Source organism: Sabethes cyaneus, chromosome 3, assembly GCF_943734655.1.
Source record: "Sabethes cyaneus chromosome 3, idSabCyanKW18_F2, whole genome shotgun sequence".
NCBI lineage: Eukaryota > Metazoa > Arthropoda > Insecta > Diptera > Culicidae > Sabethes > Sabethes cyaneus.
In genome coordinates, this window is record NC_071355.1 from 246,327,739 (window position 1) to 246,350,868 (window position 23,130).

A 23,130-nucleotide genomic window follows, 5' to 3' on the forward strand; every position below is an offset into this window, starting at 1 on the left:
GATTATCTTATACGTTTCCTTTCGATTCTCGATTGCTGCTCTGCTCGCGTAATTTTATCAATTGCAATTGTTTCATAGTTTTTTTTTTGTTATTGTTAAATGGTGATTAGCCCTCGCGCGCGATTTTTTTTTTAATTATTGCAACCGAATGTGTATATGTGAATGCTTGATTAGATCAAGCTTCTTCAGCTCTCAGCACCGCGTGTTGCTGCGTTCCAAACCTCTAAGACCCTACTAGCCAACCTGCTGCTGCTGCTGTATTGAACTGTACTGTAACTTTTATCCTTGTACTTGCGAGTGTGCTGAATAAAATACCTAATCCTGCTTGCTGATCCAGCACGGGATCTCTAAATTTCTACATCCCCTCCTACGCTCGGGGGTGATGACTAATAATTGATTTCGGATTACAATTCTTGACTCTGACTGACACAAGAAGCGAGGGGGGGTGATTCCTTGAACTGCTGCTGCTGCTGCTGCCCGCCTATTGCTTTGGTGTTCATTACCGCTTCTAAGTGTAGTATGGGACAAAAAGGGAGGGTGTTCAACAAGTGTGGAAGCGTGGGGTTCCAGGGGGGGGGGGGTTCTAGCTTTTTAAAAACACGTCCCTCAGGCGTTTGGTTTGGTTGAGCTTTCTTTTTTTCCTCGTCCTCTCATCTCGTTTCGCTTCCTCTATCGCTACTGATTGGTATTTTGAATTTCGTCACTATTTACATAAGGCATTCGTGCAAAATTGAAGCAAATTTTCAAACGTTCAACTTACTGTGCCGCTAGAATACAGATACGTGATCTGGTAGCGGTTTACTAATTGCTAGTTTCTTAAACTTTAGTATTTTTTTCCTTTTATGTTTTTTTTGTTTGGTAGATCTGTTTGTTATATAAACGCGATTATCTGTTAGTTTCGAAATTACTTCTGCAAAGTAACTATTAGATAGTATTGTTCAGTTTGCGTACTGGATTAGTATTACTGTTTTTTTTTATTTTGAGATTTGCCGGTGAAAATATGTATTCAAACAGTTTTCTTTTTTGTATTCTTACAACTTGTAACGAACCGCTAAATAAGTTGGATGGCGGTGAAAGCAAATGACGAATCACATTACTTTGCCTTTCGGAGTTTTGGCCGAAAGTTTCATGCAAAACTTACCTCGGATCAGAAACGACGGTTCCAGGCGGGAAAGCCACCTGATCGTACGAGAAAAAAAGGAAAAGTGTGATAAGTGTAAAATAAATAAAAATAAAATGGAAAGGAAAAACAAACCTAAAATATTTTTTGGAGTATTTCAATTAAAAACATGTTTATATTTTTGAAAAAAATACGTTTGCTTAATAAAAAAATTAATAAAGTAATCATAATAGGGTATCATCATCATGTTACAATAATAATAATAATAATATTAATTAAAAATAATCGAATTTGTGTGGGTATCTTGTTTTCTGCGTAACGATCCCTCTCTTTTCCATCGTGCTTGGTCTTCTGTCCGTAGTGTTTTTTGTTTGTTTATCTCCTCTGTTGTAGTATTACTGTAATAATTTCTACCCTTTCTTGCTCGTTTTTTTAATTTTTGCTCTGTCTCACTGCTCCTTATTGCTGTTATAGGTTGTTTCTCTACTCATTTTCACTTTATGTGACTTGCTTACTTGCTTACATACATTTGCCGTTGTCAATTTGTTGCTAACATTTTTTTAGTTTTGCTTTGTTGAGTATGATTGATTGATTGCTGGGCAAATGTTTCACGGGCAGAGACGGTGTGGCAGAGCGATAACACACGGGTATAGCGATTGAGTCTAAACTTAAGCCGTAACTACTAGTGGGAGGAAGTAAACGGGGGAGTCAGTGTGTTCGTGTGTTTGGGTGTTTTTGAGTGGGGATGAATAATACAATTTGCTTGCTGCTTTGCTTTCTTCTAATACAACTATACACATAGAGTGGGGTGTCCTATACATGGACAGTTGGTCAACCAGCTCCCACTTTCCGCACAAGTGGGCTGCTGTTAGTTAGGTAAAAAAAGGGCTCGTCTTAAGTATACAAATGTATGTGTATGTGTAAGTGTAAGTGGGCGTATTCGCGTATAAGTAGATTTATTAACATGTATTAACCGAAAGAGCTGCTCGAGTGTTTAAATAAGATAAAATAAAAGCATTTAAAACTAGAGACGTTATCTTTTTGGACTCTTACTCTGGGTCGGGGGAAGGGGAGAAAGGATCAAAGGACTTCAGGGGGGGGAGGGATGTGGAGCGTGAGATTCAAAGAAATCTTTTCGGGCAAGGTTTTCTGTACAACTAGAAGTAGGAAAGCCATACATCGAGCTAAAATTCAATATCTCTCTAAGCACTAACATTAAAACTAGGTGAATTATTTAAAAAAAACCCTGTCATAAAGTACTGGTATAACATTTCACAATTTTTAAGTGTTCTCATTCACTTTCTTCCTTTTGCTAAAAACATCAAGAGTGGGATGCAATAAATTAGTTGGTATGAAAAATGGTATCTGTCATTGTTTTTTTTTACTTTCGTACATTTTTACTTTCTTCTTACTTTCGAAATTAGTGGTTAGCGCGCGCAACAGCTGGAAGGTTAAAATGCTTGCGATTAAAACTAAGGGGCGTATAGCCAAGTAGTGTCTCTAGTACACCTGCTACACAATGAAATAGTAGATCAGCTGAAAAATGAAACACGCAACAATAATGGGCTGAATGTATTCGGTATAATATTTCTACAAAACGAAGTTAGTGAGTATGAGTTTAATGCCGCCGTTAAAGGGTGAGTGTTCTCGTGTTCGTATAAGTGTGTGTGTTTGTTCCACTTTTACTTAGCCTAAGTAAAGCCTAAACGATATCGAATGGGTTGCTATAGACTACTAGAGTAGAAGGCTGAGGCTTCCGGCAGAGAGTGTGTGTGTGCTCGGCACATGTGTGTGTAATTGTTAGAGCGAAAATGAAATAAATACATGAATGCATGCATGTGTGTATGTGTGGGGTTGTATTTGATTGAGAGAGTATGGGATTGGCCTTGTAACTAAAGATCACGTTTTTTGTTCTTAACTCTTTGCTCTAGCGCAAAATTGGATGCCTCTTCCTCTATTATCATTTGTCGTATCTACTAAAACTTAAACCCGGAAGTTGTTCGCACTCTGAGCGTTCTCGCTCAGCCGCCTTTGCGATTGGTAATATTTAAAAAAATAAAGAAAAATTGGGTGATTTGACTAACATACCGTTATTTCTTTGCTTGATTTTTACTTTTGCTAAGCCACGCAAAAATACTGCATCGTTTCGAATTATCTTAGACTTTTTTCTTGCTGCGGTTCGGTTGACGGTATAGTAAACGGGCGCTTGCGCCCTGTACGCCGGATGGATCTCCGATTACACTGAATAATCACTGAATTCCACCTACAACTTTTTTTATTGCTTAGTTAACGTTTAGGAACAGAGATCGCATTTTAAGAGAAAAAGATTTTTTCACTTCCATAGCAAATAAAATAAACAATGAAAACTAACTTCGGTGTTGCCATGACGACGGCATTACCCTGGCTGGCAGGGTTGAGTGCCGTTTTGAAATGATCAATGCATTGCCTGCTGCGATTTGCTTTTGTGCTGCACGACCCACCGCAAAGTGTGGGCTGTGCTGTGTGGGTGGCTGGGGAAAAAATTGGGAAGCCGTGCATGTGGTGTTTGTGGGGTGTGCTTTTCTCCTAAGGCCTAAAAATCCTAAAATCAGATCTGCAGAGTTTTAGTATTTCTTATACACAAATTTTAAAAAAATAATAGCACTCTTACAGTTAGTAGTTGTAATCGTAGTAATAGTAGTAGTAGTAGTAAATGTGGTAGTAGTAATAGTAGTAGTAATAGAGTGGTAATCGCTGCCGAGGAAGCTGCTGATGGGGGTGTGTTGCTAGGCTGGGCTGGGAAGAGGGGTCTAACTTAACTCTACCGAAAATTAGTGTTTTTTTCCTTTTACTGTTTCTCGTTTACTTTTTTTTGGAACAAGGAATACTTTAACTTACAACTAAACTGGTAAACAACTGGTATACAACGCTTTTTTCTCGCTTCGCTTGCTTGTTTGTTTGTTTGCTTGTCCTTTGATTGATTGATTGATTGATTAGTAAGTAAGTAGTGATAGATTGTTTCAAACGAGCCTGTTATAATTCTTGGATGAATTGTCATGCAGGGTAGATAATTTCTAAAATAGGTAAGTACTGAGAGTGTGGGATGCTAAATTAGTGCCAGGGAGAAGATTCTGCTCGTGGTGACCGATTCATTCAACGGACGACGCGTGTGGTAAAATGACTAGATTTTAAATGTTTGTTCATTCGGATTGCGCTGCTCGGTAGGTGATTCGATGGCTTTTGCTACTGTTTACTACTGCTTGTATTTGCTTTTACATCTTCTCTGATAGAGGCATGTATAGGTCAGATCAACGAACGAGATTCTGCGATTATTAGGATTAAATGAAATCTTTTACGGAAGCTTGAGGACGGCAAGCTGATACGCGAAATGGGAAGGATAATTTGTTAAGCTTAATACTGTACAATCTGTTGGCGTTCCGATGGCGAAATGGCGAGCACTATTTGTTCATTTGTTTGTCTGTTTGCTTGGGGAACTATGCTTAAGTCAGATTAGTTTGGATGGAATTTGTTTTTTTTAATAAGAGAGCTAATTTACTCATGGATGCTCAGCTGAACGAAGGAACGATTCTTATCAAAGTAGGCGTGTGTAAATTAAGTATTGTGACTACTAACGATGATCACGTGCATGGTGTTTGAATTTTAAGTAAAAGAACGCTAGGCTAGCGAAAACTAAGTTACGTCCAACCAAAGGCTATTTGGAGCTTAAGTGTTTAATGTTTAGCTTCGGCACTGTCCAGCTGCCAGCGCAGCTGGAGACCTACAGCGGGAAGATTTGAGTATTTACAGTTTATACTGTTGTGTTTTTTTTGGGTTTTACTGCCTTTGTTGCATCTCTACAAATTAATTTTGATTCATTACTTTCCAGTTTATAATTCGTTCTTGCTCTTAGTATCGTTTAAGAATATCAACCAACAACGTTTATCACATATTTTTTTCCGGGTTTTGTGTTCGGCTATGATTCCTTTTTGTTTAGGCAAAATTTGAGTGTTTTTTTTTCAATGTGATTCAATTAAAATTCGATTCAAAATGGGTCAACGTCAAACTTAAAAATGTGGCTGCTATAATAGCACAAGATCAAACGGTATAGTCCAAAGAATTAGTGGAAAGAAAAAGCATGCTCAAAATTTAATTTTCTTTTCTTGTAGTTTAACGATTAAAAATACTTTAGTAATATCAAGCTGTGTTCGGCTTATAGGGACGATAACATACGTTTCTGCCGATAGTTTTATTGCTTTTTTAGTATGCGCTGCATGCTTAAGTGACCGAATAAAAGGTTCGACGCTACGCGGGATTTTATAAAAACGATTTTCAGTTATTTTTTATATGGTATTCATATATAAAAACTAAGAGTATTTCCTTTGCCATTCTTGCAATTAACTTGTTCGTATCTACTGAGTATTAGTATTCTGTTGCATGTTTTAAGCTTTTTAGAATTATCCTCTACCTACTCCCGTTACTTCTAGGGGGGCCGAAATTAAGTTTTTTAAGAATTGTAGAGATGCTTCTACCATGTTTGGTTCTTTCAGTGTTGCCTACGTTTTTTTGCAGTAGTCGAATTGATTAGTTGTGTAATAGTTTAGTATTTGCAATTGTTGGTAGAAGTTGTCCACTTCTACTCAGCAATCTAAAATAAAAACAAACGAATACTCGAGGAAGATTGTATAAGTTCTAGGGCTGCTGCTGCTTCTTCTGCTGCTGATGATTGTGGTTCCTCCTCCGGCTGCCGCTGCTGCTGCTGCCGCCTTTTTGGCCGTCGTCTTTCTTCTTCCGGCGACGGCGGCGTTTCCTCGCCGGCGGTTTCCGCTTGCCCTAGCTGGCCTTGACCGGTTTCCGACGCAGTCAGTGCTGCGAGGAATCACTGCCGAGCTGGGTGGCGACCAGGTTCAGCGGCAGATTGCACGAGTCGATGTCGTTCTCGGGACCGCTGTCGTCGCCTGCCTCCATGTCCGCACTGGTCGGATCGAAGTTCTGCGTCACTCGCAGGTAGTGCTGGAAGGCCTGTGAAAAAAAGGGTAGGTTGAGGTTTAATCGTCACTCTGAAAAGAATACTAATTTCTAAAACGATTTGTACAACCAAAATGCTGTGCTTCTATGAAATCAAATTCCGGCTTTTTTGTAAAATTTATACTGAAACTTATTCAAAAAATGGAAAACCAAATCAGCCGATTACCAAAGACAATATCAACGCACGCGCTAAAGTTTTTTTTACAGCTACTAACTCACTTGGTCTCTATATACTACCAAAACGTTAGAGGTTTTCGTAACAAAAGTTACCCAAACCAAGCACTCCCTTGCAGCTGCCAATAGGGTATCCTACGTAGTCAGCTGAAATCCCGTACCCTGAAGCTCTGTACGAATCTCGCGCTCTATAAGATGCTTAATTCTCCCGGTAATACTCCACGGCCACGTAGCGTGAACGTTGAAAGAGAGCGACATCAATTCTTGGCGACATATTAAAAAATGAAGTGTGGCGCAGGCGCATAAACTACGAAATTTATCAAGTATACAAAAATGCGGATGTTGTGAAGGGAATAAAACACGACAGACTACAATGGGCTGACCACGTAGCAAGGATTCCGGACGAAAGACAAGCGAAAACAATATTCAACAGAAAACCCGACAGAGGTCGTCGAGAAATCGAGGTTGAGGAAGACCCCGTACCTGTTGGATGAGCGCTGCTAACGAGGATGAGAGAATAGCGGGTGTTAGGGGCGATTGAACTATATGAACTATCAGAGCTACCGGAAGAATAAGCGCTTTGTAGATAGCGAATTTTGTGCGAACTTGCAAACTGCGGGACAACGCACGATGGATCCATGATGGCCTCCATTGCACTATGGATATCTCACCCTCTGTCCTGAAGTTTGGCGTGGAACCAGCAACGGTGGCACGTATCAGCATGATAAGCTTTGTTGAGAAGCCAAGTTCAATCTCAGTCCACTATAACTTATTTCGTTTTACTTCATCATACGCGGCCTTGAAGTCTATACACGGACGATGGGCCTGCAAGTTGAATTCCCGAAATCTGTCGAACCTATAAAGTTGGGATCTATGTAACGCCTGTATTATCAAATCCGTCGATTCATAATGTGGAAATGTTCCAAGTAGCTACCGACTACCGACGGACTGGTTGGAATATTTCTATTGGAGCGTTCTTTTCAGCCGCATTGCCATTTTCAGCTATCTCGCTGTTTTCTTCCACTAGTCCAAAGTTGGTGGATCCACAGCCTCAATCTCTATCCAGCTTTCCATGAGTGATAATGGCTGCTGATGGGTATAACTTTCTGAAAGGCACAGTTCGGTTTTAATATTAAATGCAGGAGCGGTTACTGCCGTTACTATGGAAGCCACTATACGGTTGTTTGTTGGTTGAGTGAAAAAAATGCAAACATTATTTAGGCCAGCAGAAAAGTAATTTAGTTGAAGGGAAGCGAATTTTTGTGCTTTCTTAGCACACATTTTATGAAATAATCTTTGCATTGGGTCAATGTAACAATATTTCAGCAAACAATAGCCACAAAACTGCGCTTCCGTATAACTAAATTCCTCTTCGGCTGGTCTGCGAAAACTAAACAATGGTTACATTTTTCCACTCAACCGGCAAACAACCGTTAGTGGCTTCCATAGTAACCGCTCCTGCATTGAATGTCAAAACCAAACTGTGCCCTTCAGAAAGCCCTCCTTGAAAGCTGGATACTGTTCCTACCGATGAACCCGTGTTATTTATCTGCATCTGCAGATCTAGTCTGCATCTGGGCTAGCTAAACAGCTGAAATTGCCCAGAAATACCGTATGGCGCGTTATCAAACGGTATAAGGAAACGTTGTCGACGATTCGGAAGCCTCAATCTAATCATCGGACTGGAACTGTCGACCGGAAACTGCGTGGAAACTGCTGCCGGTCCGTGATTTGGCCAGAAAATTCGGTGTTGCCCATAGTACCGTGAGGAGAATTCGACTCCGGGAAGGAATCAAGTCGTATCGAGCAAGCAAACAGCCAAATCAAACCGTAAAACAGGATAGTGTGGCAAAAATACGTGCTCAAAAGCTTCTGATGGACGATGAAACCTATGTCAAGGCTGACTTCGGGCAAATACCAGGTCGAAAATTTTACTTTGCAACGGTTCGGGGGGATGTTCCAAGCAAATTTAAATTTGGTTTTGCCGATAAATTTGCCCGAAAATTCATGATTTGGCAGGGCATTTGCAGTTGTGACAGAAAAACGAAAGTTCTCATTATAAATAAGACAATTACGTCGGAGTCTGTACCAAAAGGAGTGTCTCCACAAACGAATTTTACCGTTCATCCGATCTTACCACCATCCCGTGATGTTTTGGCCAGATTTGGCAAAGACGTTCAAGTACGGTATGCAGAGAAAGGGGTCCAGTTTGTTCCGAAAGATCTTAACCCACCCAATTGCCCCCAGTTTCGCCCTATTGAGAAATACTGTGCAATTATGAAGAAGAGACTCAAGGCAAAGGTAAAAGTTGTCAAAGACATCAATCAGATGAAGACCTGGAATAAGATAGCCAAAACGATGGACGAAGAAAGTGTGCGCCGCCTGATGAGCCATATTACAAGAAAAGTTCGAAAATTCCTTCGAAACCGTGACGAATAATTCTAGTAATGTTGCCGAGGTTCTCTGCAAAGGCTTGGCGTTGGCTACAATTGCTGAAACGTCGGATACAGAACATACAGGACTGCCCTTGCCGCAACCCTCTGCGCGATTCGAAGGAAGTCGAGAATGCCCTTGAAACACGCATGTAGCACATCACTCGCTCCAGGGTAGCCTTGATCAGCCGCGTCAGTTTGTCTGGAAAACCGTTCTCGTGCCATATCTGCCATAGCTGTTTGCGCTCGACTGTGTCGTACGCTGCCCTGCAATCCACGAAAATATGATGCGTGGACAAGTTGTACTCCCAACATATCTGCAGGATTTGCAGGAGAGCAAAATAGGGTCCGTAGTAGCATGGGCCCCCATAAAACCCTCCTGATACGCCGCCCTACAAAATTTCTTGCTGTTGGGGATAAACGACGTAACGAAATCTGGGACCGATCCCAACCAATTTTCAATGCTTTTGCACTGGTCGGAATCAGAAAATCATCTACTTGTGAAAATTGATCATTCTCCATACATTTTCTTCACGGCTGTTCCGCTTCTCGAGCACAGACGACCAGTGTTCCGAAGCCCGCACTCGTGCTGTCAAATGTTCTCACACACGCGTTCTCGTTCTAACGAACAGATTGCTATGACCATCTCTCTCGGATTCTTTTTCTTATTTTTTCATGCACTGTGACGATTTTTTCCGAGTCTGTATTTAGCTATCAGCCACGGTCGTCGCTCTCGCTCGTCATTGTAACCGAAGCAGAGCAGCTGACACCGACTGCTCGCGAGGCCCGCACACTTACCCGCGTGTGTAAGCGAGGGCGTATTATGAAGAAGACAAGAAGATGTGAATCAAAATCTGCAGCCATACATCCTAGTGCGCCGCTCACACTCGCGGGCTGTAGCTTCACCCAGTTGGCCTTAAGGTACGTTGCTGGTCGTCGTATATTCGTATCTTGGCTGGGAGAGTCTGCGTCATGTACACTAACAGCTGGCTGCAAAGTTTGTCGTATAAAAACAGAAGGTCAAGTTTCAATAACGGGATCCCAGGCTTTGCTTTGCTATGCTTCTCACACTCGCTCGCGTACAGGTAAGCATCGTTTACTTCTTGCTAGATTTGCAACATTGCAGACGACACAAATATACACCAATGGACTACTGTGGCTTGCCTATACTGCCTGATACTGACAGAAATAATATCAATACTACCGCAAGGTCTGCATTATTCTACTCATCCTGTTATCAGAACTATATCAGCAACGGTCTTAATTATCAATCGGTTTGCTGTGGAGGCATCCAAATCAGCGATATCGGAATCAGTTTAAAATAATCGGCCCTTTTCAGAGCCATCAAAATTTCCGCAGAGTTCTGAACAAATTTCACATAACAGGGTGGAATTCGTATCTCCGTTGAGGTTACATATACCTTCAGAGGCAATTTTGATGAATGATTACGCGGATTTGAAGCTGTTCTGTTTCCCAGATTCTGACTATCAACCGCAAGCCTTCGGTCCAACCTATCCGGACCCAACTTGATGGCTTCGATCACTTCACCTGCTGTTCTTCATCCGCCGTACTAATATGCTCATTCTCTCCGCTATCTTGGTATTCCACCTCTGGGCCACTGAGGTGCTCATTATAGTACGGTTGCCCATCTTAAATCGCCAGACGTCAAGATTACTCCATCTTTATCCCAAAATATTTCGACTCACGGCCGGGGTATTTGAGTATTTTAAAGTTCTCGTTAGAGACAGCTGCATCATATAGCACATTTCCGTAATCAAATAATGGAACTATAAGAGTCTTTATTGCTAGTTGCAACCGAATGGCTTGAGGAGTGAAATGCAGCAGTACAACTGATGAGTGCAGAGACCCGTCAACTTTTTTATTATACGGCTGAAACTTGGCCAATTTAATTGTCCATAAGCATGCCCAAGTTTTTGACCACTTCTGCATAGGTAATAACTTTGTTTCCAAAAACAATATTAGCAACTTCATCAACAAACATTCTCTTCGATTTAAAAATAATCGTTTGAGTTTTGGTCGCATTTACTCGAATGCCATTGAACCTACTTCACTCAGCAATTTTAATAATTTTTCTGGAAATATATAACTGGAAATCATTGGCTTACGAGCGAAATTTGCAGTGCTGAAGGTGCTAAAGCAGGTCGTTTATGAACATGGTGAACAAAAGCGGTCCCAAAATTGACCTTTGCGGGACTCCATTTGTTGCGGTGGATAAGCTGGATTTTCTGCCGTTAAATTCCACGTATTGCGACCTTCCCGAAAAATATGATCGGAGTAGATCAATAGCACATCTTTCAAACTAGAATAAATGCTTTAACTAGCTCCAAAGTAGGGAGTGGTTGATGTCAAAAGCTTTTGCTAAAGTCGAGGAGTATTACGACAGTGACAAGTTTATGCCTTTCAATGCGCAGCCAATATCATTTTCAATTTTGGTGAGTACCGTCAGTGGTTGTACTGTAATGCTTGCGGTATCCTGACTAGAAAGAATTCAATAGGCTGTTTTGTGCTAAATAAATAGTTATTCAGTTGTTAGGTAATAAGTCCCTATAATAAAGGTAATAAGGTAATAAGATTTTAGATAGAGCAAGAAGAATGCTGATTGGACGATAATTTGCAATAAACAATAATAAATACAACTATCTATACAATTAACTAACGAAATCAATAAAACCTCAAGATTTTCCTAACTATTGTACACCATATTACTTGCTAACATGGGACTAATTGCAAGCCAACTTAATCGGTCGCTCACCGGTGCTTACGAAATTTTGAAGTTAAAAACAACTTTTTCCCATGAAAATCAAAAATAGCTTCTGTGCGGCCCGAAATTCAATTTAACCATTCGACAATCGCTCGATCTTTACATAACACAAAGCAAAAAAAGAAAATCAAAATGTAACCAATACTCACGGGTGGCATCGAGAAGTTCGGAGGTGTCGCGCGGGCTGCATCTCTCAGGGCAATCAGCAGGTTGTGATTTTGCAGGGCCTGCAAGTCAGCTGCTCCCTCCGCTACGCCGTTATCCAGCGGCTCGCTGCTTTCCTGCTTGATCGATTCTGTCCGAGGGGTAAAATAAACAATCAAAAAGACAAAATATGATCAGTTAATCTGCGGCTAATTGCCCCAAAACAAAACACAAAACCGGACAAACACAAACACTTACTCCTTCTCGTTGATTTGTCACCCTTCGGGCGACGCCGGCGGGTGTGAATGGTATCCCGTCGCATGGTGTGCGGACGATTAACGCCGTGCAGCTTGAAGTACAGCCCGCAGGCATTGCAGACCATTTCGCCGCGGATGTTTCTCCGCCAGATGGTGGTCGTGGTGGTTCCACAATTCGTGCAAGACATATCTTTCTGCTGGGAATTTTGCTGCGGTTGGCCCTGTTGCTGCTGCTGCTGTGATTGCTGTTGCTGTTGCTGCTGCTGCTGAGCGGATTGCTGGGCTAGCTGCTGCGCAGCTAGCTGAGCAGCATTCTTACCCGCTGCTAGGAGCTGGGGACTTACGCTACCACTATTGGACTCGATAGAACTTGCCATCCCCTGCGGGGATGCGTCGTGCTGCTGCTTCGTTCGAAATAGGATATTGGCTGAATTGGCACGGTTCAAGTGACTGATGGCGGCAGCGTCCAGATGAATCGGACTGCTTCCGCTGTTGCTGGTCGCTACAGTCATTGTACCGCCGCCAGCCGACTTTCCGGTGGACGTCGTTAGCTTGAGGGCTTCCATGGGTGTGTTCGCCGACGGATTATCATCCACCGGTGTTCGACTCGGGCACGATTGTTTCCGGCGGCCCTGGCCGCTGCCGCGACTCGCATCAGCCTATAGGATGATGATATCATGGGTTAGTAAACAGAAAAACGGAGTTGAGTGACGCGAGCTTACCTTGATCAGGGACACACCGGGAGTGATCTGTATGGATGGTGAGAACTGCAGACCAAGTGCTCGAGCGTTTATCATCTTGCGGAGGAGTTGAGTTGCTTCGTTGCCAGCACCGTTAATGAGATCTGTAATTTTATTCCTTTAGAATACGTTGGCATGGGGGGATGGAAATTTCGGTTACTTACTCGTATTTTGCGCCAGTGCCTGCCACAGCTGGGTTGTGGCTGGATCGGCTCCATCAGCCAGCACACCAAATTGCTGCCCGAGATGAACCTGTACCTGCTGCAGGTGTTGCTGTTCTTCAATCGAGTTTAAGCTATCCGGCGTTTCCCGTCCCATGTGGTCAACCTGACTACTGCTATTATGGTGGTGGTGGTGGTGATGGTGGTGATGATGATGATTGTTATTGTTGTTATTATTGTTGTTCGACCGCTTGATCTCGTCCGTGGTGCATTCCGAACCGGCATCCTGGGAAGAGATGTCCATCTGCAAACGACCGGAGTCGCTACTATCGGCACTGTCACTGTGCTGGCTGGTTTGATCGTCTGCGACTATTTCCGGCAAACTTTCCCGTTTAATGACATTCTTCTTCACCAGCGTGGTGGCAGGAAGCGTTGGTGAAAGGATGTTCGGTTCCACCTTTAGGCGTTTCATCGTGAGATCCATTTCTTCGCTGCTGGGGGATCGCTTTAGGTTGTTCAGGAGAAACTCGTGAGGCTGCTGGTAGAAGGAGTTGAATTTCTAGTTGAAAAGCGGAAAAAATAAAGACACCGGACGAGGGAAATACTTACCTTTATCACAGAAGACTTAATACTTTGTAGTTGCGACTGATTGTTATTGTTGATGGTTTGATACTGGTGCGATTGTTGTAATTGTTGCTGCTTCTGCTGCAGCTGCTGTTGTTGCTGTTCGGCAATTAGGCTGGGCGATTGAGGATTCGAGCTGGGTGGTGAGATTATCACTTTTTTGCTAATGTCCATTAATACCGCTGCGGTTTCGAGATGTTCCTGCTGGAGCTGGGTCAGATTCTTGACCTGAATCAGGGGCTGTTTTGGTTGTTGCTGCTGCTGCTGCTGCTGGAGCTGAGTCGGATGCAGGTGTATCGTTTGGTGGATTATCGACGGCTGCTGCTGCTGATTGGAGGATGAAATTTTCATGCTCTCAATCGGGATCACAGATACTGAATTTGCTTCCAGGTTTTGTAGATGCGTTTTACTAAGTACTGAGGTAACTGATTTTGTATGATTGTTGTTGTTGCGCAATGCTTGCAACGCTGCTATCGCATCCTGCTCGGCGGAGGCTTTCGCGGCTAACGAGGCGGGTGAGGAGGCGATCAGGTGCTCCAGCTTCTCGGACGACTGCGAGAGGATTTCCTGCAATGGGAAAGGAAACGATTGAAATTAGATTCAGAGTGAGGTTTGCTTTTCTCTTATCAGTAGCATTATTATAATACATTTTGAAAGGACATCATGGAAACCATCAATTCATAACTCGTGCACATATGTATATTTTAGTGATAATCCAGCATAATCTACCATCTACAATCTCCCATCTACAACACAGACACGGTGACTAGAATGTCAGTGCATTAGCTCTGATTTAACAAAGCTTAGGCACACATGCAGGCAGTTCTCCTTTTATTCAGTTGGTAACGCATCTCTTGCTCTTCCCATGTTGTTTGGGTAGAGAATCCATTTCCAAGAATAGTTTTTATCATTCCAATTTTTCTTCTACCTCGAACCGTTTTGCTCTCCCTTCAACCAACAGTGTTTCAACCTAGTTTGGTTCAGCTTCCACCGACCGACCGAGAAGAGGAAATAACCATCAGTCGAAGAGCTGAACAAAAAAGCAAAGAATCGAATTGAGAATTACCCCTCAACATTCCTGTCTTAAGAATTCATTCAACCAGCTCCGAAAAATGGCATACAAAAGACAAGAGTAATGGAATAATCAAGTACCATTCGTCATTTAACCCCCGCACAGATCCGTACACCACCCATACGCAGCAGCACACAGACAAACAGACAGACAGAGACACGACGACGGATCGGCTTACGACACGGCTCCGCCGCTCACAGGCTCTGACTGACTGACTGGCTGGCTGTTAAGTTGGCAAAAAACGATGAATAATCAGTAACCGGCAGGGCGGATAATTTCAATACCGGTCCGATTCCCAATCACGGTTCGTTATCCGGCCGGAGAGGGAAAAAAATCGCAACTAATCCGCTGTACGATAATCAAAGAGTTGGGATCAGTTCTTTTTTCTACGACAGAACTTTGAAATTATTTCCTGTTTTGTCACTGAAGGCATGCTAAGCAGTATAGGGTATTTGCCGAACCTAAAACACGAGCTCACTTTTTAATGTCTTTTGATACCTGACCATAACAGGTAACAATAATTTTTCACAGATTCATTTCAACTGGTGAATCATATAATCTATACAATCTAATGAACTGCAACCACTGACTCTGGCTTTAATCCGCAATGGAAATAGTCAACTTTTTGTGTGACAGTCAAGCAAACTTTAAGAAACCGGCTTCAGTCACTAATAACTTTTTAATTTATTTAAATAGAATCATGAAAAAAGAATGCTGGAAAAACTATTGCATCGGGATTCGAAACTAAAAATGCTTTTAATCTTAGTAGTTTTTACTCGACTTAGGTAGTTCACTGCACTTTTTTCTAATACACTTCTGGGGCCCGGCAGAGGAGGTATCCTACATATCTTAAAGTAATCCGGCGATTATGAACAACTTAGGGACAGATTTCGAAAGAACTCCTAAACAGTAACAAACAATGGGCTGTTGGTGCATTATCTGCTGGTGAAATCTTTTATAAATCGAAATTAGGACAGAATCGAATCCCAACGTTTGCGGGATATTGATTTAAATGGCTTCAAATGAAATAGCTCAAAAGCTACTGAACCTGCCATCAGGAAAAATTGTATTCATAGACCAAGATGAGTGCTTTTGAGTTATCAGTTCTGCTCTATCTGCTGTGGAATAATTGAGGAATGGAAGCTGTTTCCCACTTTACTGTGCAGAAAAAGTGGAAATTGGTATATTCAAAATCTCAGGGATGCTACTACCTCTGCTCGTTCTTCACACAAGGGTAAAACTAATTTTTAATTGTCCGTACGGATTCGATAAATTTCAATTTTTATTTTATTTTATTTTTATTTTTTTTATTATATTGCTGATTGCTAGGAAAATTATCCTTTTCAACAATGCTCAGTGGCTCATAAAAGGGCTATTTTAGATCAAACTCGTTTCGGTGTCTTTGGCACACTTATTGCTTGGAATATACCGAAAAGCTCGAGAAATATTTTCGATTAAGAGATAGCTTATTCTTTTTTTTATAGCTAAAACTCGTGGAACAAACGCTTAATCTAGTACAGTAAGCGCCTTATTCTGTTTGGTACGAACCAGAGCCCACGGATAGGACTTCATGTTTTCTTAGTAAGAACGAACAAGAAATTTTCAGTGGCCTGATTAAACCGCCAGCGCCACAGTTGACAGTGGCAAATTAGTACATAAATGTAAGTAAAGACTCAAACAACTTACTGATTCCAGATTGCAGTCAAAACGAGCATCAGTAACTTAGTTGCATTTCATACAAATACATAGCGTTAGAGGTACATTTAGCCGTTTTGGTCATACATTCCGGTTATCTCCGTTATAGTGAATCTATCAGCATCTTTGGCTCGAGCAGCACCGTCCTCACAATCGTGTGAAGGATTTGTGCAATCTAGCTCATTACATCAAAAAAGTGTTTATCGTGGAAATGATAGAAAATCAGCTTAGTTATCTCCATATCGCTGTCAACTAGACACGAGGCGATTCACGCAGGCTACAGCTAGTAAGATATAATACTACGAACATGTTTCTTGGAAGATGCACCAAAGATATCGAAATGATTCACGTTAAATTAGTATGTTTAAAAGGGATTGCGCACTTTTATGGGTAAACTTTTTCTTGCAATCAGCAATAAACCAGTGAACAACTGTTGTTACAAGGAAAGTGCAACGCTTCATAAATTCAAACGCATCTTCGCAAGATATTTTTTTAAACCTCTTTATTTTATGAAATCCTAAACTAGAAATATTTGATTGATGTGTCTCTTTTATAAATATAATATATGTTATGAAAATCTTAAAAATTCTCCTGATTGATTTGATTGATTTACATGCTTAAGTTCTGGGTATTGTAGAGATTTCCAGATTGTTTGGAAAATCCATCATTCGAATTAGCATTTCGGTTATAATTTGTGCTATTCGTGAATAAAGAAAGGAAGAAGAATTTTCCTAGTTAAATTCTAGTAGTTATTTTGTTATCATAACTTGCAGATAACATTAATGTATGTTACGAAGATGACTAAAGTTATAGATCTTATAGACAGCACAGACAAGCAACGAGTAGTAAGATAAGGTTAAACTCTGGTTAAAAATACATGAAAGGAAGAGGTTCTAGAGAAGTGAATGCTGACCTCCCTCCCCGGATTCATTTAGACGGTGATGAAATCGAGGTGGTAGAAGAGTTCGTGTATCTAGGCTCACTGGCTGACAGGCTGATTAGACCGGTAGTCCTTTACGGAAGGGGTTGCGCACCATCTACGGCGGAGTGCAGATGGAAGACGGAACGTGGAGGAGGCGAACGAACCATGAATTGCATCAGCTGCTTAAGGAACTGCCCATCGCTCACACTGCAAAAGTCGATCGCCTGCGATGGGCTGGGTACGTCGTGAGGATGTCGGACGACAGCCCGGTTAAAAAAGTTCTCAATAATGATCCGACTGGAACGAGACGGCGGGGCGCGCAGCGAGCAAGATGGATCAATCAAGTGGAAGGTGACCTGCGGACTCTACGCAGACTACGTGGCTGGCGAATTGCTCCATGGACCGAGTGGAATGGAGACGACATCTTCGTACAGTAGCGGAAACTACGGTCTGGAGCTGATTAAGTAAGTAAGTAAACTCTGGTTAACCAAACAGTGCTTGATCGCAGGTTTGTACGGCGCTTGATGATGGTTGACGATACTTTTTTTGGTCTTGACCTTAGAACTTACGGGAACAAATCGCGCCTGTTGCTGCGCTTCATCCGAGTACCAAGTGTTAGGAGGTTATACGTTCCTGGGAGTGCAATTTATTCATCGCGAATAAACGAGTTAAGCGAGAAGCAGTGAGAATTCACTGGCATAAAACTGAGAAGGAAAATTCAGGAATATTCTAAAGTAGTTCATTAAATGCTGCTGTGGCTGATATACGACTGGATAATGCATACAATCTGTGCCTCAGGCACCTATAGCTAGCCACGTAGCCAGAGGGGGGTTTTATTTCGACTCCAATTATTTTATATATTTTTTCCTTAAGAGCTACAATACATTAAATGTATTGAGTTCTAAGCGGAAAAATGTGTATATGAAGCATTTGGAGTCGAAATAACCCCCCCTCCCCTCACTCTTGCCTTCTATTGATATCAGCCGGAATACGAGTAACCTTAGTGGAGATTGGGTAACTAATCCCGGTGCAAACTGAGGTCATATACCGATAGCGTCTATTCCCATGCCAGGCGCTATTCTTGATGGCTTGACGATTCCTCAACTTAATGAGCAATTGTACACCAGGTTAGGGGCGGCTCATGACAGTGTTTGATCCGGTATAGTCTCGGAACTAAAGCTAAGATGGCAGTCCCGACACAAGAATCGATAGCGTGACCCTAGTAGGACAACCTACTAAATAAAATGACTAGGGAAAATCTTAGAGAGAAATTTTTGGTATAGAACGAGCCACCCCGGCTGTAAGCAACTAAAATAAAATGAAGAAAAAAGAGCAAGGTGTACTGTGAGAGGCTGTTTTCTTCTCACAATAAAATAAAATGAAATACAATAAAAAATTTTGACTTTATGTCGATTTCTTCCTAGGACATTAACGTGGAGCACTCATGCTCTAGCATTTTAACTCAAAGTTGTGTGGTGAAAGGCAGCGAAAATGGTTGATGATGGGCATGGGAATGATTGGTATGATTTTCACAAATATCTACAAAATTCCTACAAGAAATAATGACCTTAAGTTGCTTCTCTGAGGAACTCCGGACTGAGTGCAGACACCGTACCATTCGGTGCAGCCTAGTCTTACTGAAAAATACGATAAATTAGGTATGCCTGAAGCTAGTAAAGTATATGGATATATTATGGAATACTGGAATAATAATGGAATATTATGAAGTACTCTCAATTGGTTAAGTGTGGAAACAGAATTCAGCTATTAAACCGATTAAAACTAATTATTATATCGGTTAACACAACCAGAACTTCGGCTTGGATTTTGATCAAACCTCAACATGGATATCAACTTAGACTTGGGTCTGGCCTTGCACTTGTACATGGACTTAGACCTCGACCTTAGAAGGCACAAATCTTCCACATGATTGTGAGGAACGTGCTGTTCGATCCAAAGATAGCCAAAGAAAGCTGATAGACCTCGACTTGGGCCTCAACGTAAACCTCAACTTGAGCTCAGGCTTAAGCCGTGCTCTGGAGAGCTCCGTAGCCGCAAGGTTACCAAGTCTGCTTTTGAAAAGCGTACCAATACATACACTTAAGCATACATAAATAATAATAAACATATCGCTCATTCAATAGTGGTTATAGCAAAAAATGGAGTGCATGTTATACCTACAATAAACATCCGGGCACAATAGATAACAGTACTCGTCGCAAGGATGAGTCCATACAAGAAAAAAATGCTGCCCTGCTCTGAAAATAAACTTCACAGCGCAGAAGAGAAAAAGATTCTCTTTCTCTCAACTTATCTCTTTACATCTCTCTTCACCAATCTCTCTCTTTCTCTATTCACCTCTCTATCTCTCTCTCTATTCACCTCTCTATCTCTCTCTCTATTCACCTCTCTATCTCTCTCTCTCTCTCTCTCTCTCTCGCTCTCTCTCTCTCTCTCTATCTCTCTCTCTCTATCTATCTATCTATCTATCTATCTCTCTCGCTCTCTCTCTCTCTCTATTTCTTCCTCTCTGGTGAATGTTATCTCCTCTGACAAGCAAAGAGCGTTTTTTTTCTTTTGAAGTGCTTTGCTGCCTGTGGCTTTTCTCGTTAGCAAATGGTACAATCTCTGGTATCCCGGGTGTGGAGAGAAGATTTGCTCTGCTTGTCGGATGCGTTTGTTTTTGGAGAAAACAGCAATTGGTATTATTCGAAGATAAAACAAACGGTAGAACACATGCGCTGCACTGTGGGATGAAACCCAAATCTAGGTGGACAAAAGTAATTACGCTAAAACCGTTAGTCCTAGGTATGTTCGGAGTAAATTTTAACTACCGCATTTTTCGGTGTATATGACGTTAGGGTGACCATCATAGTAAGCGAGTGCAAAATATAAACTTTTTTATGGCTTAAGTTAGCTGAATAAAATGTTCAGCAAAGTTAAAAAACAATAAATTTTAAGTAACTTTACTAAAGAAATAAAAGTTCTATCTCTTATGGTTGATGGGCTGGTGCTATTCAAAGTTTTTTGGTTGGATTGGACCTAAAAAATCTGTTTTTTTATATCTTCTTTCGTGTTTATTTCTCACAAATCATGCGTTCTGAGCACTTTCATACGCATGGAAAACGCACATTTTGTTTGAAGGAATCAAGTCGCTATCTCTTTCGGTTCTCAAGCTACAGGCATTTTTTCTGAAAAAATATGTTTTTTCAAATGTCAATAACGTAAAAACTGCTTAAAAGCAGCAAATCAATTTTGTATAAATGTTTAATAATATGTTGGCCTCCGAAATTAATTGAGATCACATCGGTCCAGGTCGGCCCTTTTTTGCTAGACCTTATTGAATAATGAAGTAAAAATTACCGGTTTACTTACCAAAATCACAATTTTGACGTAAAAAGAATGGATTAAAAAACAAAAATAAGTCTAAATGCTTGTTTTTATCATTAATCCGGCCATTCGTGTCTCGACCTTTTATAATTCGGCCAGTAGATACATTATGCCATTTGTTGTTTCGGCCATTTATGTTTCGACCATTCGTAGGTAATCCGTCTGCTTCTACAAAACGGCAAGGTCATTAGAGCACCTAAGCGTAGCCAATCAAATATAATTTATATGCACGGTGTATTTGCGTAAATTATCTTTAATATTGGATATAGGTACTGGACCGGTGAATAAAAGGAATATTTGGAAAATTGTAAAGAAAATTTTCCGATTTTCTCAGACTCGGAACGGTTTGTTCAAAAATTCATAGGTGTTGAACCACGTTTCGTAGAACAAAAATAATAGTGTTATTTTGTTCCTGAGTTGAAAATAAAAAACTAACAACCGATTATGTGCCGATCAGATCATCAAAATCGGTGAACGAGCAAACATATTTTGAAAATTTTTTATGAGGTAGAATATAATTTCTTGAGTTTTCTTCCTCTGTGGAAAATTTAACATTGGATCATTTTTAAAATAGGTGAATGCTCTAGAAAATCGAGTTAATGGTTTTTCTTGATTGCTGAGAAAGTTTACCTACTTATTAGTAATGTATCAGAAAACTGGACAATTTCCTCTGAATTTTTTTGGCAAAACAGAAAACCGTGTTTAAAATATTTTCTCCGTTCATAAGTTTAAATATCATTAGTTAGTCCTGGCATTGTACGAAAGTACGACAGTACGATATTTTAAAAAATGCCTAGCACTTTCCTGGTTTAATTCGTTTACCTGATGTCTGATCAAATTTCCTTGATCTCTGTATTTATCTTCATTTTCATACCAACTGCCTCACTTCGACCAATTTGAACATTCTCGACTACGATCCGATAAGTGACAACGCAATATTCATTCTTAAATCTCCTTCAAACGAATGATCTTCCTTCTTTCCCCCACTCAAAGCATCCGTCTTGGTTGATTAAAAACGCATTATCCATGTCTTGTGGGTACGTACTCTAAAAATAGAGAAACAACATTGTACAATAGAAGTCAGGCTCGCTCGGGGGACGTGATACAAAATCACGCCGCTAAGCCGGTCGGTTCATACCTACGTACAGTTACAGACAAGCAGGCAGGCGAGGTCTTAATATGAAATACAATGTGATCTTTTTTTATACCGGCCGTCGTCTTCCCCCGGCTAAGCGATAAAAACTACCTTCAACCGTAGATAATTCATCATTTACGTGCAAGAAACCAACCACACAAAGAAAAAAAAAATAACGCAGAACTCAGCCCGAGCAAAAGGTGCGGTGGAACAAAAATCAAATCTTCGACTTTTACGATGCTCGTCTTTTTTTTTGTTTCGGTCGAATTTGTCTTCCTTCCATATGAACACTGCCGTCTGCGATATGATATGGTATGGAAATACTCCTTCAACTGTTCGGTTTCGTTCGATGCGCGGCCCGGATTCATCGGGCGTCGTCGACATCGACAGCCTTGAACATGATAATGATGATAATATCCCCTGAGCCCGAAAGCTGACTGTGGGTTGGATGGTTTGGCTTGGGTAAGGAAATGAGAACAGATTTAAATGACGAGAGTTTATTAATGCAACCAGCCAGCCAGCCAGCCAACCAACCAGGCCCGACTTCCCGGTCCAACACTCCCGGTTGGCAGGGTGATGGTGATGCGGCTTGGTCCGGGACCACAGGGAAAAGTAATGATAAAAATATTATGACGAATTGCGGCGATCAGATTTACCCCGGCTGATGGATTTATGGAATGTGGTTTGAGTCCGTCCGATGTGTCTGTGTGTAAGAGTGGAGGTTTTTGTTCACTTTTTTTTGTTCAAATGTTTAATTTAATTCCATCGGAAATTTTTCCACATGAACATCATTTGGTTTCCATTTCGAGTATTATCACAAAAAGGCAAACTGCAGTTGGGCAGCGTTTCGAACGACACACGTTATCAATCCGCTGCAATCCAACAAAGTAGGATGCGTTAAATGAGTTGCAGTTTTTTTTTGCTTTGAGCTCAGCTCGGAGCACTACTTGTGTTCTTTAATTTCCTTTCTGCAAATCTCATTTCCTATTGGTGAAGAGCACGCGAGCATCGAAATCCGTGCCAAACGAGACCGAACAACGTATAACAAGGTAAAAATGGGAGATCAAAGCACTTAGCGCCGCTTTGCTTCGTAGTTATAGGCACCAGTGGATAATGCATGCACTGCACGCCAAGTTCAAAGGCTCCCGCGGAGAACTGCCCATCCCAAGACATATCCCGAAACCTCATCTCCGCTATAGTGTGTCTGTGGGCCCTACCAGTTCTCCCAGTACCCCGCCGGAAGCTTTCCCGACCATATCGGAGTCACGTCGTCAGCTGATTCCCACTCGTCACATCAATAGACTCTTCTTGATTCTCATGCATTGCAGTTTCCTTTTGCGTCAAACCACCAGAACACGCAAAGGCATGTGCATTGCAATGGCAACTCATCATCACGAGATACCTTCTTCCGTGCCGTGCAAGATGCAGTGGAGAAGAAGCACAACGAAGTTGTTACCTTCGCCGAGGCGCAGACTTGG

The 23,130-nt window shown here is 41.4% G+C and overlaps 1 protein-coding gene across 1 annotated transcript in view; it reads right to left on the reverse strand.

Moving 5' to 3' along the window:
* Positions 1-5,959: 5,959 nt before the first annotated feature.
* Positions 5,960-23,130, reverse strand: part of LOC128743677 (probable serine/threonine-protein kinase yakA) — a 42,774-nt gene continuing 25,603 nt past the window's right edge. Inside the window, exons 2-7 of the mRNA XM_053840299.1 lie at positions 13,424-14,005; positions 12,818-13,349; positions 12,636-12,757; positions 11,915-12,572; positions 11,662-11,807; positions 5,960-6,118 (exon numbers count right to left, since the gene is read on the reverse strand). Of these exons, the coding sequence (XP_053696274.1) occupies positions 5,960-6,118; positions 11,662-11,807; positions 11,915-12,572; positions 12,636-12,757; positions 12,818-13,349; positions 13,424-14,005 (2,199 nt within the window). The remainder of the gene's footprint in view (positions 6,119-11,661; positions 11,808-11,914; positions 12,573-12,635; positions 12,758-12,817; positions 13,350-13,423; positions 14,006-23,130) is intronic.